A 15,469-nucleotide genomic window follows, 5' to 3' on the forward strand; every position below is an offset into this window, starting at 1 on the left:
TCAGTTTGCACAGACCCTAGGATGGTGGCTCCTAACATTCCTAATGCTGTGACCCTTTAATATACATCCTCATATTGTGGTGACCCCAACTCTAAAATTATTGTTATTGATCCTGCATAACAATTCGGTTATAATTACAATGTAAATGTCTGATATGCAAGATATCTGGGGTGGGACAACTTTGAAAGGGCCCTTCGACATGCAAAGGGGTTGTGACCAACAGGTTAAGGACCAATGCCCTAAGAGCACTTTGGCCATCACATTCTTCCCCGCTCCATGGGATTCTGAGACATTCCGTGTGCTGAGGACTTGCTCCGGGATCTCCATGGGACTTCCAGCAATGTTGTGGGGTACTTACCAGAGATGACCACTCAGACATGGATTTAAGTCAGTAGAAACTCTTTATTAGTTGGTCAGCAACTACAATGGGTGTTTGGGATCCCAGTGCAGCACCAAGCCTTTCTCAGGCAGAGCATTTAAGCACAAAAACCCATGCTGTCTGTGGACAAACTATCAGTTAACCAGAAAAGTTAGCCAGAAGCAGAACTACAGAAGCTAAAAAGCAAGGTTAGCACATTCAGAGCCTTGCCCTTAACCATGGACTTGGATGGATTAGGCCTTTGTTTTAGTTCTGGTAAGTAGTGCTGTCTATGTGCTGAGTTTTACAGCCTGAACAGAGCTTCCATCATGGAATCAGTTGTGTTAAGGTCTAGGGCTGTGTTCCAATTTCCAGTGACTTCTACTAAAAAGCTAGTCCTCTATTTCTGTTTCCTATGATTAGTAGTTACAGGTTTCCTTTAGTGATATCTGAGATATTTGAATATTTCCATTTATATACACATGTGTAAAAACTTCACACTCCCACTAAGGAGATCTGGTTATTCTGATGCCTAAGCTAGGGAATGGGTACATGACCATGTTCTTTTCCAGTCTCTAGTTCAAGTAATTTCATGTAAGGACAAATCCCACCAGAAAGCACCAAGAACACAGTACAAGGTGATTTAAAAAAAAAAAAAAGGACCAAGGAACTTTCACCAAGTGAAAGAACATGAAACATTATGTTGGCAGCATCAAGATTCATCTGGTTGAGGCTGATGGAGCGGAAGCTCAGTGGCACCAGACGAACTCTCACAACATTCTCTGGAGCATCTTCTCCCTACAGCAAGGAAACACATCTTTTGAAGGGTCTGAGGAAAGCCCAGGTCTATTTTCCTCGGGGTCCTGTACCTGTCATCAGTAACCACAGACACTGTCACTGAGGGTCATCAGTTTCCTCCTCCATCCCCCCTGGGCTCTCCATCCCTGGATTCTCTACTGTCCTCCTCTTCCTTTCCCATGAACCAGAGTCAGCCCCAGGCTGTGCTGCAGACCAAGAAGTTCAGAATAAAGTTATGATGACTAGTTCTGCCTCCTCTGTCAGGGTCTAATGGGAGGGGAGCAGGAGCAGGGAGGACCTCTATCCAGAAAGGGCTCTGGGACCTGGTGATCCAGACCTCTAGCGGGGTTCAAGGTGTGATTTCCCTTTCATTCTAAAACTCTCAAAATCTGAGAGTGGCATCACACTTGTGTGTCTGTCTCTGCCCCACCTTGTCCATCTGGGCAGCCAAGATGGGAGCCTTAGACTCCAGCAGCAGCTCAGTCCCCCCAGCCTTCAGTGGGGACACTGCTCCAGGGGTTTTGGAGGCTGCTGCTGCTTGATTTATTTGTATTTCATGTGTATGAGTGTGAGCCTGCATGCGTGTAGGTGCACTGTGTATCCCTGGGGTCTGTGGAGAAGGGGAAGGATCCCCTGGACCTGGAGCTGTATGGTTGTGAGCTGCTATGGGGGTGCTGGGAATAGAACATGGGTCTGGCTGGTCTTGCCCCTGGACCATCTCTTTATTTGTATCCCCTTCATCTGTGTCTGTGGGATGGAGTCCTTTTCCACCTACATACTAAGAGGAATCACCATTTCCTCCTGTGTTCCTGCTGTCACCTCATCTGTACCATGGGACCCTCCCGATTAGTAACCTGCTGTGTTTTTTAGGTACATGTTGTGTTCCCTCCTCATTCCCACTGTTCTGTGACCTGATTCATGTTGAGTGGAGGCTGAGCGTGCACAAGCTATTGCTAGCAGGTGACATGAACTCCAGGTCTCCCGCCTCCTTTCTCAATAAGATGCTGAGACAAGAGTAGGACTCCAGGAATTCCCTCTGCTTCCTCACTCCTCACCCGTCTTTCCCTCACCCCACTCCCAACACTGTCCTCAGTACCTGTCATTGTCAAGGATTCCTCTCAGAAAACACAGAAGAGTGTAGGGGAGGATTATCAGCAGGACAGAGATGTTGGGCTTGATGGCCAGTGACGAAGGAGGCTGGTCCACATGTGGAGTAGCAGTTGGTGAGGCTGAAGTGGAAACACAAGTTGAGTCTTTGGCCAGATCTCAAATCTGAGGAAATCTCATCTTAGCTTCTGGGTCCTTAGCAACATCCAAAGTTCCTCTCTCCACCTCAATCCCTGTTACCATGCAACTATTTTTAGGTTGGTCCTGAGTAGGAAGGGAAAGGGGATGTTCCCTCGCCTCAAAAGACCCATGCAGCTATGTTAGGGGAAACAGGGTAATGGTGGGGCCTCATCTTCCCCCCTGGCAGGAGAGGAGTCATGAGGATGGATGTCCTGTGAGGATGGTGTCAGGGAAGGAGGATCAGGTGAGATGAAAAGCAACAGTGACTCTAGAATGAGGAAAAGGACAGCAAGTAAAGGGATGTTCAGTCTGTGACAGCCATTGAGAACCACAGTGAGTGAACAGTGTAATCACAATGAGACAGGAGATGAGAAACACAATGAATGATGCAAAAAGCGGCCATCAGCCCAAGAACTCAAGGCGATTAGATCACACCACACTCACACACACTCACACACACACACTCACACACACACACACACACACACACACACACACACACACTCACACACACACACACACACACACTCACACACACACACTCACACACACACACACACACACTCACACACACACACACTCACACACACTCACACACACACACACACACACACACACACACACTCACACACACACACACACACTCACACACACACACACACACTCACACACACACACACACACACACACACACACACACACACACACACACACTCGTCTGCAGAGAGCTTCCTTTCATTCTCCTGTTACCTGTAGGCTGCAGCTTTTTTCCCAAGTGCAACGTGACCTCCTGAAGCCAGGACCTACAGTCCCCCTGTGAGGTCACTGTTAAGAAGGCAGTCACATGCCTGTCTTCCTTCAACAGCTCTTTAATCCTGCTGGATCCAGGACCAACTTCAGTCAGTTTCCCAGTGCTTGAGTCAAAGTGCAGTATTTTGTGTCCATTGAGGTCAATGTCCCAAGATGCATTCAAATGTCCATCTTCTTCATTCCAGCAACACATCTCGGCCTGCACAGTGAGGGCCTCTGTGCCCATAGGAAAGAGATCAGCCTCTGACCTTGATTAATCCTATCTACATATCCTCCCTTTCCAGCCTCTGACTTGTTTTTCCCTCCACATTTTAGCCTTGCTGCTGGACCTCTTAGGTAGAACTACCAATCATTCATTTTTTTCCTATCATGAAAACAATGAATGTACTCAATCTGCCACAGATCCTGTTCTTTCCTACAGGGCCCATGTAATATGTTCTTTTATTTAGTTTGTAGCAGTGGGGATCGAACCTAGGGCCTCAATCATGCTAGGCAAGCACTCTACCACTGAGCTACATCCCCAGCCTTTAGAAGCATACCTCTGATTATATTATTTATGTGACTTGCTTGTTGCTTGATCAGGTTAACTCCATCGTTCAGAATGTCATTCTGTTTTTCACAGATCTTTGTGGCATTCAGTCTGCTCCCCAGAACACCAAAGACATGACAGTTGTCAATACTGATGTAGGAAAGGAAAGTCTCTTTGTTCAGTTGGCCTTGAACTTTGTGCCGCCATGGTCCAGACCCTGACTTGCCAACAGTGAAGATGTAGCAAAGAGAAGCAGCATCTATGAAGGAAACAAGCAGTGAGGTCAGGGATGTGGATCATGGGCTCAGGGACAGTCTCTGCCTGTGGGACGAGAAAGTCCTTCTGGAATAATGTCATTAAAATGGCAAGCAGAGGGTGGACGATAAGTAGGAAGAAAGAAAGGAAGCAATGAAGAAATAAATGAAAAATAGAGGAAGGAAGAATGAATGAAAATAAAGACTTGAACATCTTTGCTGGTTAGCTCCATCCTTCGATACATCGTAAAATCTCCTAAGAAGAGAGTGTCTGTTGAGGCACTGCTTTGACTGCTAATGATGTAGTAATGTCCAGCCACTTTGGAATTATCATTCAATGGGAAGGTGGTCTCTGGCTGGATATGAAATCTAAGCCCTAAACCCAGGACCTCCTCCTGTTGTGTCTAGCTGACCCAGAAGTTACAGGAAGCATAGACCTGACTGCTGACTGAAAAATGCATCTCTGATAGTATTTCGAAGATACACTGATGGCACCAGATGGGCACCAATACTTGTACACGGGACACACCCTTATCTGGGTCAGAAGAATGATGGAGGGCAAATCTGCTGTCCTATTCATCAGCTTGTTGCCTTCTGATTCTGTCACACTAAATGCAAAAATGAGTATTTGATGCAGGACAGATATAGTGAGGCTGGCCAGGTGGAAGATATTTAGTGCCTGCCCTTTTCAGAAAAAAGATAAAAGACAACCCACTCCTGCCTAAATCAACAATTTTGTCAGATGTCATCTCCCCAGGAGGTAGACACATGGGCCTGTTGGCCAAGGGCAGAACCTTCCACACATCCCCACCCAGTGCCATTCCCAGGATCCATTATAGTTGCCCCTGATTGGCTGAGTTGCTAATCCACAGAGTTTCACCTGGTGGAAAGGGACAGAAAGACACTTAATGGATGGGAAAATGGGAAAGGCAGGGATGGGAGCTGAGCTGCTGGTGGTGGAAGAGTCAGATGGGATCAAAGCTGAGCTTGGTGGTACAATCCCAGCACTTGGAAGACCTAGGGAGAGAAGGGATTGCTGCAAATTCTTTGGTGTGGACTATGGTGTGAAATCCATAAAACAAAACAACAGCAAGAACAACAGGGGATAAAAAGTGAAAAAGAGAAAGGGATCCTTGATCCTTGAAGCATCTATTGTGATCTGCTGAAAAAATATGGTGTGAAGGTGAGAAAGAAAGTTGTAGCTCACAGCGGTTCAGGAATGGTGGAGGGCTTGTGGGGAATCCCCTGGGAAGAGTCTTTAGAACACACACTGCCAAGGGTTTTGGCTGGCTCTGTCACTGTGTCCATATCCTCCTGACTCGGTTTAGACTTCCTGTGGACCCCAGTGTGGCCGAGGGCTGAAGGCAATACGAGATTCCCCTATGACATCTTTCCCTCCTTATTTGTCCTCTTGAGTTTGTAACTTTCAGACACCATACCGTGATTGGAACGTGGGTGAGGAGAGGGACAGTGTGTGTCAAGCCGGTGTGACACACCGGAGGGGCGTGTCTGTGTGTGGCATTGGCTGGGGCGAGGGACTGTGCAGTGTGTCCCTCTGGCAGCAGCTTCCTGGAGCAGGACTGCTACCCCGTGCCACCCCGCCCCCCACCGATTCCCTGCATCCATCCAGTTAGACCGCGGTAACTCACCATTTAGCAACACTGACCACAGACAAATCAGTAGAACGGAGAAGCACAGAGCCATGCGCTCGGCGGCTGCTTTCTTTGCCATACCCTGAGCAACAGGTTTAGTTGCAGGAGCTGCGGAGAGAAGCGGAGAGGTGTCAGTGCCGCTCTGCAGAGGAATTGCACACAAAGTGCCACAAAGTGCTCTTAAATGCTCAGAGTCTCTGACAGACTTCTGTAGCCTCTCCTTTTGGGAGGCGGAGTCTATGATCTGATTGCAGATCTGCTGTCTGTCGTCGTCCAATCCCCAGGCTTCTAAAGCTGGTCCCCACCCCAGCCCATGACTCTAGGAACTATGCTACTATGCTGCCTGAACTCAAAGCCTTCCCCTACAGTCACGTGTTTTTTTTTTTTTTTTTTTTTTTTTTTTTTTTTTTTTTTTTTTTTTTTTTCCGGTGTGTTCGCTGACAATGAGTCATATGTAATCTAAGGCCAGTCAAGCCCACAGCAACTTGGAGTGACACGAGGAGTTTCTCTCCTGAGTCTTTGACACACACCTCCTTTAGCTTCAGCCACTACTCCAGTCTCCTCTCTCACACCCCTTTTCTGAGCACCCCCCCAAGCTGTCCCTTCTGCTCTTCCCACCACCTCCCCTCTTCCTCAACCTCATTCCTCCCCCCCCCCCGACTCATTTTCTCCACCTGGTGCCTTCCCCTTAACCCGGTCCTCCCTCCTCCCTTTAAATTGTTGTCCAAATTCTTGGCCAGGGTCCCAGCACTCCCCAGCCACTTAAGGCCCTAATCAGTCTCCCCTCCCCCCAACTCCATTTCCTTCCTTTACCCTCCCCACCCCCACACAAAGAAGACAATCACTGTCTTGTCAGCAAGGCTGTGCTTTTCTCCTTAACTCTGTGACACTGTACCCTAAGACCTTTAGGAAAGTTCTGCAATCACAAAATCATTCAATTATGAGCAGCTTCTGGGGCCTGTAGAGATGGCTCAGAGGTTAGGAGCACTGACTATTCTTCCAGAGGATCCATGTTGGAATTCCATGCCCTCTTCTGCATTGTTCCCTGATCCTTAGGTGTGGGAGTGTTTTGAAGGTGTATCCCTCAGGACTGGGGGCCACCACTCTGCATATTGGTGGGTTGTGGTTTTCTGTAGTGGTCTGCATCCTGTTAAAACTATGCTGTTAGCTGTGGTGTAGTGTGAGTAGTGTGTGTGTGTGTGTGTGTGTGTGTGTGTGTGTGTGTGTGTAAGGGTATTCTTCTCATACTTAGTTTCTTGACAGAATTCATTACAAAGTGTTTTTTTAAGTTTACATTTTCAACATAATTACTTTATTCTTTGACAATTTCACATCATGCACCCCAATCCTACTCATTTCTCAATCCCTTCATATCTGCCTCTCACCCTTGTAGTGTCCCCCACAAGAAAATTTGAAAAGAAATAAAATGTTAATAAAAAAGCAAAGAAACAAAAGAAAAACCCCACTTCCCTCTTGTCTTTCCTGTCCCTCCATCACCTCTTCATCTGTCTTAGTGGCATTGGGAGTAAACTCCTTTGTCCAAACCCCTTTATTTGCAAGTGTTCAATGTATAATGAGTTGTTGGACAGGTTCAAGGTCTCTGGCTTCTTGTATACCATCAATACTGGACCCTCTCTCAAACTCCTCTCAGATATCCTGCTGTTGCCCTGAGTCATGGAGACCATGTGGCTCTGGTACATGAGAATCAGTCCCTTTAAGCACTCTGGCAGGTCATGGATGTGGTAGATGTTGGGGTGAGCCAACTCAAAGTCCTGGATGTGTGCCTGAATTGGTCTGTCTAGGCCACTAGGAACACCTCCCTCAGGCAAGAGGTGGAGCCAGCTCTCCCATGCCCCTGGTGAGGGATGGGGGGCGAGCTTTCCCAAGTGCAGGGGCCACCTCTCTTATGAGGGGCAGGCCAGTTTTCCAGTGCCTGGTTATTGGGACTGGCTCTTCCAGGACCATAGAAGGGCAGGGCAACTCTCCCATGAGGGTCAGGACCAGCTCTCTCTCAGAGCCAGTGAGTTGCAGGGCCAGCTCACCATGGTCCTCAGACTTCAACACACATGGTTTGCATGGGCTTCTGTGTTAACACTGGCAATGGACATCAACAGGGACCTGAAGTTCAGCAGGACCATAAACCTACATGTGGGACTCTTCAGCAGCTTGGGACTGGATGTCATTATGGCTCCAATAGCAGTACAGGCCACTCAGATGTTGATGGGCCCAGCATCAGAGAGGTCCCCAGACTTCACCATGGCCCCACCCCCAGGTGGAGGCCCAGACCCAAGACATCCACATTGACTTTGATGGTAGCAGGAGACACAGAGATATTAGCACAGACTCTTGCTGCAGTAGGCCAATGAATCCATACATGGCCCTTGGCTGCAGCTTGGACAGGAATGTTAACTTGGCCTTGAATGGCACCATAGGGCACTCAGATCTGTATGGCCTAATGACAGCATTACCCTTACACACCAACATAAACCAGGAAGTGGCCCAGACCCAGACATCTGTATGGCCTTTGGTGGTAACAGATGCAAGGACATCCACACACCCACTTCAGCAGGACCATGGACTCAGTGTGGCCCTTCGTAGCAGCAGCCTAGACTGGATATCAACATGGTCCCAGGTGGCAAGTAGGCCACCTACAGCAGGCAATTCATTACCACCTTCACCTCTTCATATCTGCCTCTTCTCTCTCTCTCTTTCTCTCTCTCTCTCCATATATATATGCATATATATATATGCATATATATATATATATATATATATATATATATATTATATTATATTCACTCACCATTATGGTGCATGTTCACCTAAATGTGCATAATGCCAGATGGACCTGTGGATATCTTCTACCCACCAAGGTCAAGCAGCATCTGGTAGGCCTGTGGGTGTCCTTCACCAGCCTGGGCCTGGTGGTAACTGGCAGGTCCTTGGTTGTCTTCTACCATTTGTTGAGTTCTGACACCTTTTTCTGCATGTGTTGAGGGGATCATGAAACCTTTGCCCTTCATTCTCTTCATTTGTTACAGAACGCTTATTGACTTGAGAATCATTCAATACTCCTTGCCTGTTGATGTCTGAGTGAGCACAGGGAGCTACAGGGGAACAGGATCTAGTGACCTCATTGATTTGTTTTCTAGTTCATTGATTTTCTTCTAGTGCATCTATGTTTTGTATTTCTGCAGATTCTAGTCTTATCCTTCTCATTTTATGTCTTCTGCTATCCAGAGGTTAAGGTTATTGACTGGGCTTTACTGTAAGCATTTATTATTTTACATTCCATCTTAACCATCCTTTTACCTGTGCATGGCAGACTCTTTCCCAGACAGTTATTTTTAATGTCTATTTCAAATAAATAACATTGAAACACAAGAAAACATTTAGCTCAGGAGAAAAATGCATAGAATCTTGATTTTAACTTTTACTACTTTATGTGTGTGGGTGCTTTGTCTGAATGTGTGCATGTGTGCAGCCTGTACATGCTAGTTGCCCATCGAGGTCAACAGAGGTGTCAGATCCCCCGGAACTGGAGTTACAGATGATTGTGGGCACCATGTGGGTGTTGTTATTGAACATCAGCCCTCCAAAGAGTATCCGGTGCTCTTTATCACTGAGCCATCTCTCCAGTCTACCCACAGTTTGTTTATTGTTTTTATCACAAATCTTACTATATCATGATTACTTAGGTCACCAGGAGAATCTTACCTGGGTCAGCTCACAGCACTTTTGTTTTCAAACTCTAGCAGGACCTAAGAGATGAGTGCACAGTCTTTGATTTCCCATTCGTCTTTGAGATTTATCAATGAACTCCTTGCTGATTTGAAAATTACATCACTGTAGCTGTTCAGATGACTGGGAGGTCTGACTCAGTCCATGCAATAGAGAAATGTTTAAAACACATTTTCTGAGTATGTGGAAAGAGCATGCCACAGCTCACTGCCCTAGAGGAGGTGCTGCACCATCAGGACTGGCTCCGAGCTGTGTGTCTGTCTGCTCTCTCTCTCTCTCTCTCTCTCTATATATATATATATATATATATATATATATATATATATATATATATATATACCTCCCATCTTATCTCTGGTAGTTGGACAGACAGGAATATACTGAAATTGAAGAAATGACATCACTTTTCCTCTTTTGAGTCATCAAAGAAAACCTGTCAATCATTCTATGTCGTCTGTCTCCTTTCCAGGATCTGTCATTTGAAAACTTCAGAACACATCACATTTCTGTGAGTTGCACTGTCTAGCAATGTTCCTGGCCTCTCTTGAGACATTCACTATGTTACCATGAGCAATGAGGGAAGAGAATGAGATTCATTCTCTTCAGAATCCCCACATTTCAATCAACGCTCTTCAGTCATGGCTCATGCTCCCAGAACTGAGTTCTTAGATTTTGCATGGGGATCACTACTGTATCTGTCCACCACTGGGGGATTCTGCTTGCATTATTGTCTTTTGGTACATGTGCACAAGTGTCTTTTTTCATGTCCACCTTCATCTGAGTCGAATAATATTTACAGTTGCTTCTCTATCAGAAATTTGTTTCATGGGGGTGAGAAAGTGATTGTTCAATTATTACCCATAGCAAAATACTCCTACATTTCTCAAGTCACTCAAATGATGTATGTTACAGTTTTAATATAATATTTGCTAATATATAATATATAATTATACATTATATATTAATACATATGTGGCATGTTATATATTAATATAGAATTATATCAAGTGATATATTACAGTTGCTTCTCTATCAGAAATTTTATTTTCTTGAGCTGAGAAAATGATTTTCCCATCTTTCCCTACAGCAGAGTGTTCATATGTCTCCTGAGTCTTCCAGTGTCAAACCATTAGTTTCAGACATAGTTGTGTCTGGGATGCAGTCTCTATGTTTTCTTTAACTTTACTTTTTGCACATTTGTGCATCAACATGACCTTCCAATTTAGAAAATGCTGAGTGTCTACCAATATGTCATTTTTTGGTTATATTATTGTCACCCTAAACTAGAAGGCCTGTCACTTTGCTCCCCTGCTTGTTGCCCACGCAGGAAGGGCTAAGTTCTCATGATATCAGGTGAGATTTAGCTAGAATCAGGCTCCAAAGAATGTTCAACCTGAAAGCTTCCCACCATTGCAGAAATTTCCTGCTATTCTATTTATTGGAAGCCTGGGTTGCCAGAGCTGGTCCAAGACGCCTGCTAAGATGTTCTCCCCAGTTGCTATAGGATTAAAGTTTTCATTGTGTTTTAAAAACCAGGTGTTTGTTTTCTCTCATGTTAAAATATTTTCTAGTTTTTCTATTAATTTCTTATTTAACACAGCGTTATATGGAAGCAATTCTTTGATACTGAAATGCTTGAGGATTTCATATTTGCTATTATGGTCAGATAGAATTTTAATTTATTTTTTTATTTTATAGCATTTTTTATGCTGTCTACTGTAGTTGGTCTTTTTTATTCCTTGCTGCTTGGGGGTCCAACACACAGCTCCCAAATAAATACATAGAGATTTATTCTTTCTTAGGAATGCCTGGCTTCACACTGTCCTGTTTCTAGCCAGCTTTTCTTTTTCTCTCTTTTTTTTTTTTTGTTTCTTTACTTATTTATTCATATTGAAGAGTTTTCTAGAGAAGACAAAGATGACAGTAGATCTTTCCTGACCAGCACTGGCTGCATTGAAACATTGTCTTCTGGGAGCTATGACATTTGTCTTTGGCCTAATTAGTTCATTGGTTTTGTGTTTGTTTGTTTGTTTGTTTGTTTGTTTGTTTGTGGTAGGATCTCACTGTGTAGCTCTTCTAGCCAGCTTTTCTTAAATTATTTATTTTTCCTGTTGCCTCTGGGCTTTTACCTTTTCTATTCTATATTCCTTCTTTACTTCTTAGTCCATTGCTGGCCGGTTGGCTGTGTGTCTGGCCCCTGGTGTCCTCTCTCCTCTTTCTCTTTGGTCCTCCCTCTTTTTTCTCCCTCATTTATGTCTCTACCTGACAGCCATGCCTGTTTCTCTCTCCTGCCTAGCTATTGGCCATTCAGTTCTTTATTAGACCAATCAGGTGTTTTATTAGGCAGGTGAAGTAACACAGCTTCACAGAGTTAAACAAATGCCACATAAAAGAATGCAACACATCTTTGCATCTTTAAACAATTGTTCTATAGCACAAAAGAACGTAACACATCCTTAAATGTATTCCACAACAGTCGATCCTTTATACTTTCTGAAGTCTAGTTGGTGGCACAAAAATGATCTTTCGGAGTGACATACAACAAAAACAACAAAACCCAGAAAAATAAAGGCCCTTTTTGGTGTCTATCCCACATATATTGAAACAGATCATGCATTTTTGCTTCCACAAAGTAGTGTTCTAGAAATGCCAGGACAAAACCTCTTGGGTCTTTCTAGAACTCACAGAGATCTGCCTGCTTCTGCCTCCTGAGTGCTGGGATTAAAGGTGTGTGCCACCAACGCCTGGCCTCTTGGGTCTTCTATACCAATCCTTTTGTGTCTTTGTTGTTGTGAACTTCTCTCAAGCCCTGAGAGAGGAGTACTGAGGTCCCCAATGGTAATAGCACATCAGCAAATTTAAGTTTACCTTTGGTTTATGTGCTACAAGCCACAAGATCACACAGTAATTATACAGCTCTTACATCAAGAATAAGTTAGAAGAATTAACGATTCTTCTGATGGATGAAAGCAGTACAAAGCTGTACCTGGTGTTATAATGTCGTGAATGAATTGGCTGTGTCTTGCTGTAGATTCTTCCAGCAGGTTATTTCTTTCTGTAACAAACTTGGGATCTACTTCCCACAGTCCAGAACCCTCTGATCATTTATTAGGAACAAACTTCTCCCATGCATTTGGAGTTTTACTGATTACAGTCCCTAGCTATGTGTAATACCTATTCACCATTGACAGCTCCTAGTTTACTGATTATATTCCCTAGCTATGTGTGAGGCCTGTTTCCCACTATCAGGTCCTTGCTCCCATCTCTGTTGTAATTGCAGAGATCTGCCTTCCCACAATTACCTTTATTGACAGGCATTTTGGTCAGTATTTAGGGCTCAGGCAAAAGCATCCATCCTACCTAAGACATTCCCAGATATTCAAGGACACAGGATTACTACACATTCAAAGTTGTTGATTCAAGGCTGCCTACATGAATAGAAAATATAAGCATGCCCTTGGCTTTACCTCACTAGCAGACAGAGAAGCAATAACCTAAACTAACCCTGCACTAAAAGATTCTCAAACTTCTTGTTGTATTAACATAAGATTTTAGCTCAGAGATTTACTGCTCCCTCCTGTTTCCCCTGAGAAGATAAAGACATAGGTAATCTGCACATTTGCTCATCCTCAGGGAAAATAAAACTTTCTTGAAGGCCTGTGCTGCCTCTGAGGCCAGAGCACTGAGGTGCCAGGTTTTGTTGCTTGTGCAAATTAAACTTAGACCCTCTCTTTGACCAAAAGCTCTAAGTAACTGATGCTAAAAGTTTCTCCTAGAAGTTTTAGTTCATTGCTCTCTGTGTAAATCTTATCTGCCTTGCTGACACTGAGAACTTCAAGCCTCACATTGTATTGTTAAACGAATTATTGTTGCAAATGTATATATAATTGTACCCCCAAATACTGGGGAAAGACAAGATATAGAGAGACAAAGAAACAAAAAGAGAGTTAGGGAGAAAAAAAGAAAGAATTGGAGAGACAAAGAGATGCAGAGATAGAAACAGAACAGCTGGAGACAAAGAGAGGAGAATAAAGACATGCAGAGGAGCAATTGTGTGAGTCAATTCCTTTTTCCCTCAGATTTTAGTTCCCTCTCTTCTTTGTAGTTCCTTTTTTTTTGAACCATGTGCGAAAATTTTAGAAGCTGGACTTTTAAAGTTTTCAATATTTATGTATCTTGACACTTTACAGCTTCTGATTTTATGTAGGGTGGCCACGCCTTTCTTCCTTAAATTCAGGAAATAAGAAACTTCCTTTGTGTGAGAAAATAAAACTAAAACGATTTAGAGGACAAACAAGACTGTAGAAGGAGATGATACTGACAAGCCTAGCTTCAGAGAAGAATCCAGACCTGTCCAGAGGCCTGCAAACTGTGCAGATTCAGCTATGCTGTTCCATGAGTGACCCCTGTGTTGAGGTGGGCTCTGCAGTGATGCAGCTGGTGTGAATTCATCCCAGCTCCTGTAAGTAACTCCTCCCCCCACTCATGTTAGTCACCTTAAAGAAAATCCCCAAGTTAAACTATCCTGCTGTTGGTACTTTGGTCTATCATAGGTTCTTATTCTGGGGTGAGTGTGTGTGTGTGTGTGTGTGTGTGTGTGTGTGTGTGTGTGTGTGTGTGTGTGTCTGTGTCTGTGTGTCTGTCTCTCTCTCTCTCTCTCTCTCTCTCTCTCTCTGTGTGTGTGTGTGTGTGTGTGTGTGTGTGTGAGGTCTGTCACAACACTATCATACTATCTTGGTATCAACTTGACTTAGGGTTACTATTATTGTTAGGAAACATCATGACCAAAGGAACTTGGGGAGGAAAGAGTTCATTTGGCTTCCACTTCCAAATCACTGTTCACCAGTTGAAGAAAATAAGGGCAGGACTCAAACAGGGCAGGAACCTGGAGCCAGGATCTGATGCAGAGGCCATGGGTGGGTGCTGCTTACTGTATTGTTCCTCATGGCTTTCTCAGCCTACTTTCTTACAAAAAAGGACCACCAGCACGAGTGGGACCCTCTGCCATCCATCAGTAATTAAGAACATGACCTATAAGCTTGCCTGATTTTATGGAAGCATTTTAAAGTTGAGGTTCCCTCCTCTCAGAGGAATTTAGCTTACATCAGGTTGACATATAACTACCCATACTACTACCTTATATTTATCATTTTCATTCAATATTGCTGTATTACCTGGAATCCTTGTTAAAAGGATCTGTGAGTCCCTCTCACCAAATTTCAATAGAGCTTTGCTACCAATGATGTCATAACTGATCATTACAATTCACAGTCATTAAAACAATGTGTCCACTTTCTCCTTATCTATTCAATATAGTACTTGAAGTTCTAGCTAGAGCAATAAGACATAAAAGGAGATAAAGAGGATACAAATTGGAAAGGAAGAAGTCAAACTACTCACAGATGATATGATAGTATACAAAACTCTACCCAGGAACTCCTACAGTAGATAAACACTCTTCACAAATGTGGCCAGATACAAGATTAACTAAAAAAATCAGTAGCCATCCTATATGCAGATAATAGATGGGCTGAGAAATAATTCAGACAAACATGACCCTTTACAATAGCCACAGATAATATAGACTATCTTGGGGTAATTCTAACCAAAGTGAAAGACCTGTATGACAAGTACTTTAATCTTTAAAGAAAGAAACTAAAGATATCAGAAAATGGAATGATCTCCCATGCTCTTGGATAGGTAGGATCAACATAGTAAAAATGGCAATCTTGCCAAAAGCAATCTAGAGATTCAATGCAATCCCCATAAAAATCTCACCACAATTCTTCACAGACCTTGAAAGAACAATAATCAACTTCATATAGATAAATAAAAAAAACCTGGAATAGCTAAAACAATCCTGTATAATAAAGGAACTTCTGGAGGCATCACCATCCCTGACTTCCAACTCTACTATAGAGCTATCGTAATAAAAGCAGCTTTGTTTTGGCATAAAAACAGACAAGTGGATCAATGGAATAGAATCAAAGACACTGACATTAAGCCACACACCTATGAACACCTGATTTTTGATAAAGAA

General features: G+C 43.7%; 2 protein-coding genes across 3 annotated transcripts in view; both read right to left on the reverse strand.

Moving 5' to 3' along the window:
* The window catches only part of LOC100768899 (UL16-binding protein 1), a 157,714-nt gene that overhangs the window by 127,803 nt on the left and 14,442 nt on the right, over positions 1-15,469 (reverse strand). The gene's annotated exons all lie outside the window — the stretch shown is intronic.
* LOC100772312 (UL16-binding protein 1) lies at positions 383-6,031 on the reverse strand. Its single transcript, XM_027400989.2, has 5 exons — positions 5,686-6,031; positions 3,793-4,041; positions 3,194-3,469; positions 2,253-2,385; positions 383-1,156 (listed from the first exon to the last, which is right to left on the reverse strand). Exons 1-5 carry the CDS (start codon positions 5,765-5,767, stop codon positions 1,129-1,131), a joined length of 768 nt encoding a protein of 255 aa, XP_027256790.1. The 5' UTR covers positions 5,768-6,031; the 3' UTR covers positions 383-1,128.

The sequence above is a fragment of the Cricetulus griseus genome, chromosome 2 (assembly GCF_003668045.3).
Source record: "Cricetulus griseus strain 17A/GY chromosome 2, alternate assembly CriGri-PICRH-1.0, whole genome shotgun sequence".
In the NCBI taxonomy this organism is placed as follows: Eukaryota; Metazoa; Chordata; class Mammalia; order Rodentia; family Cricetidae; genus Cricetulus; species Cricetulus griseus.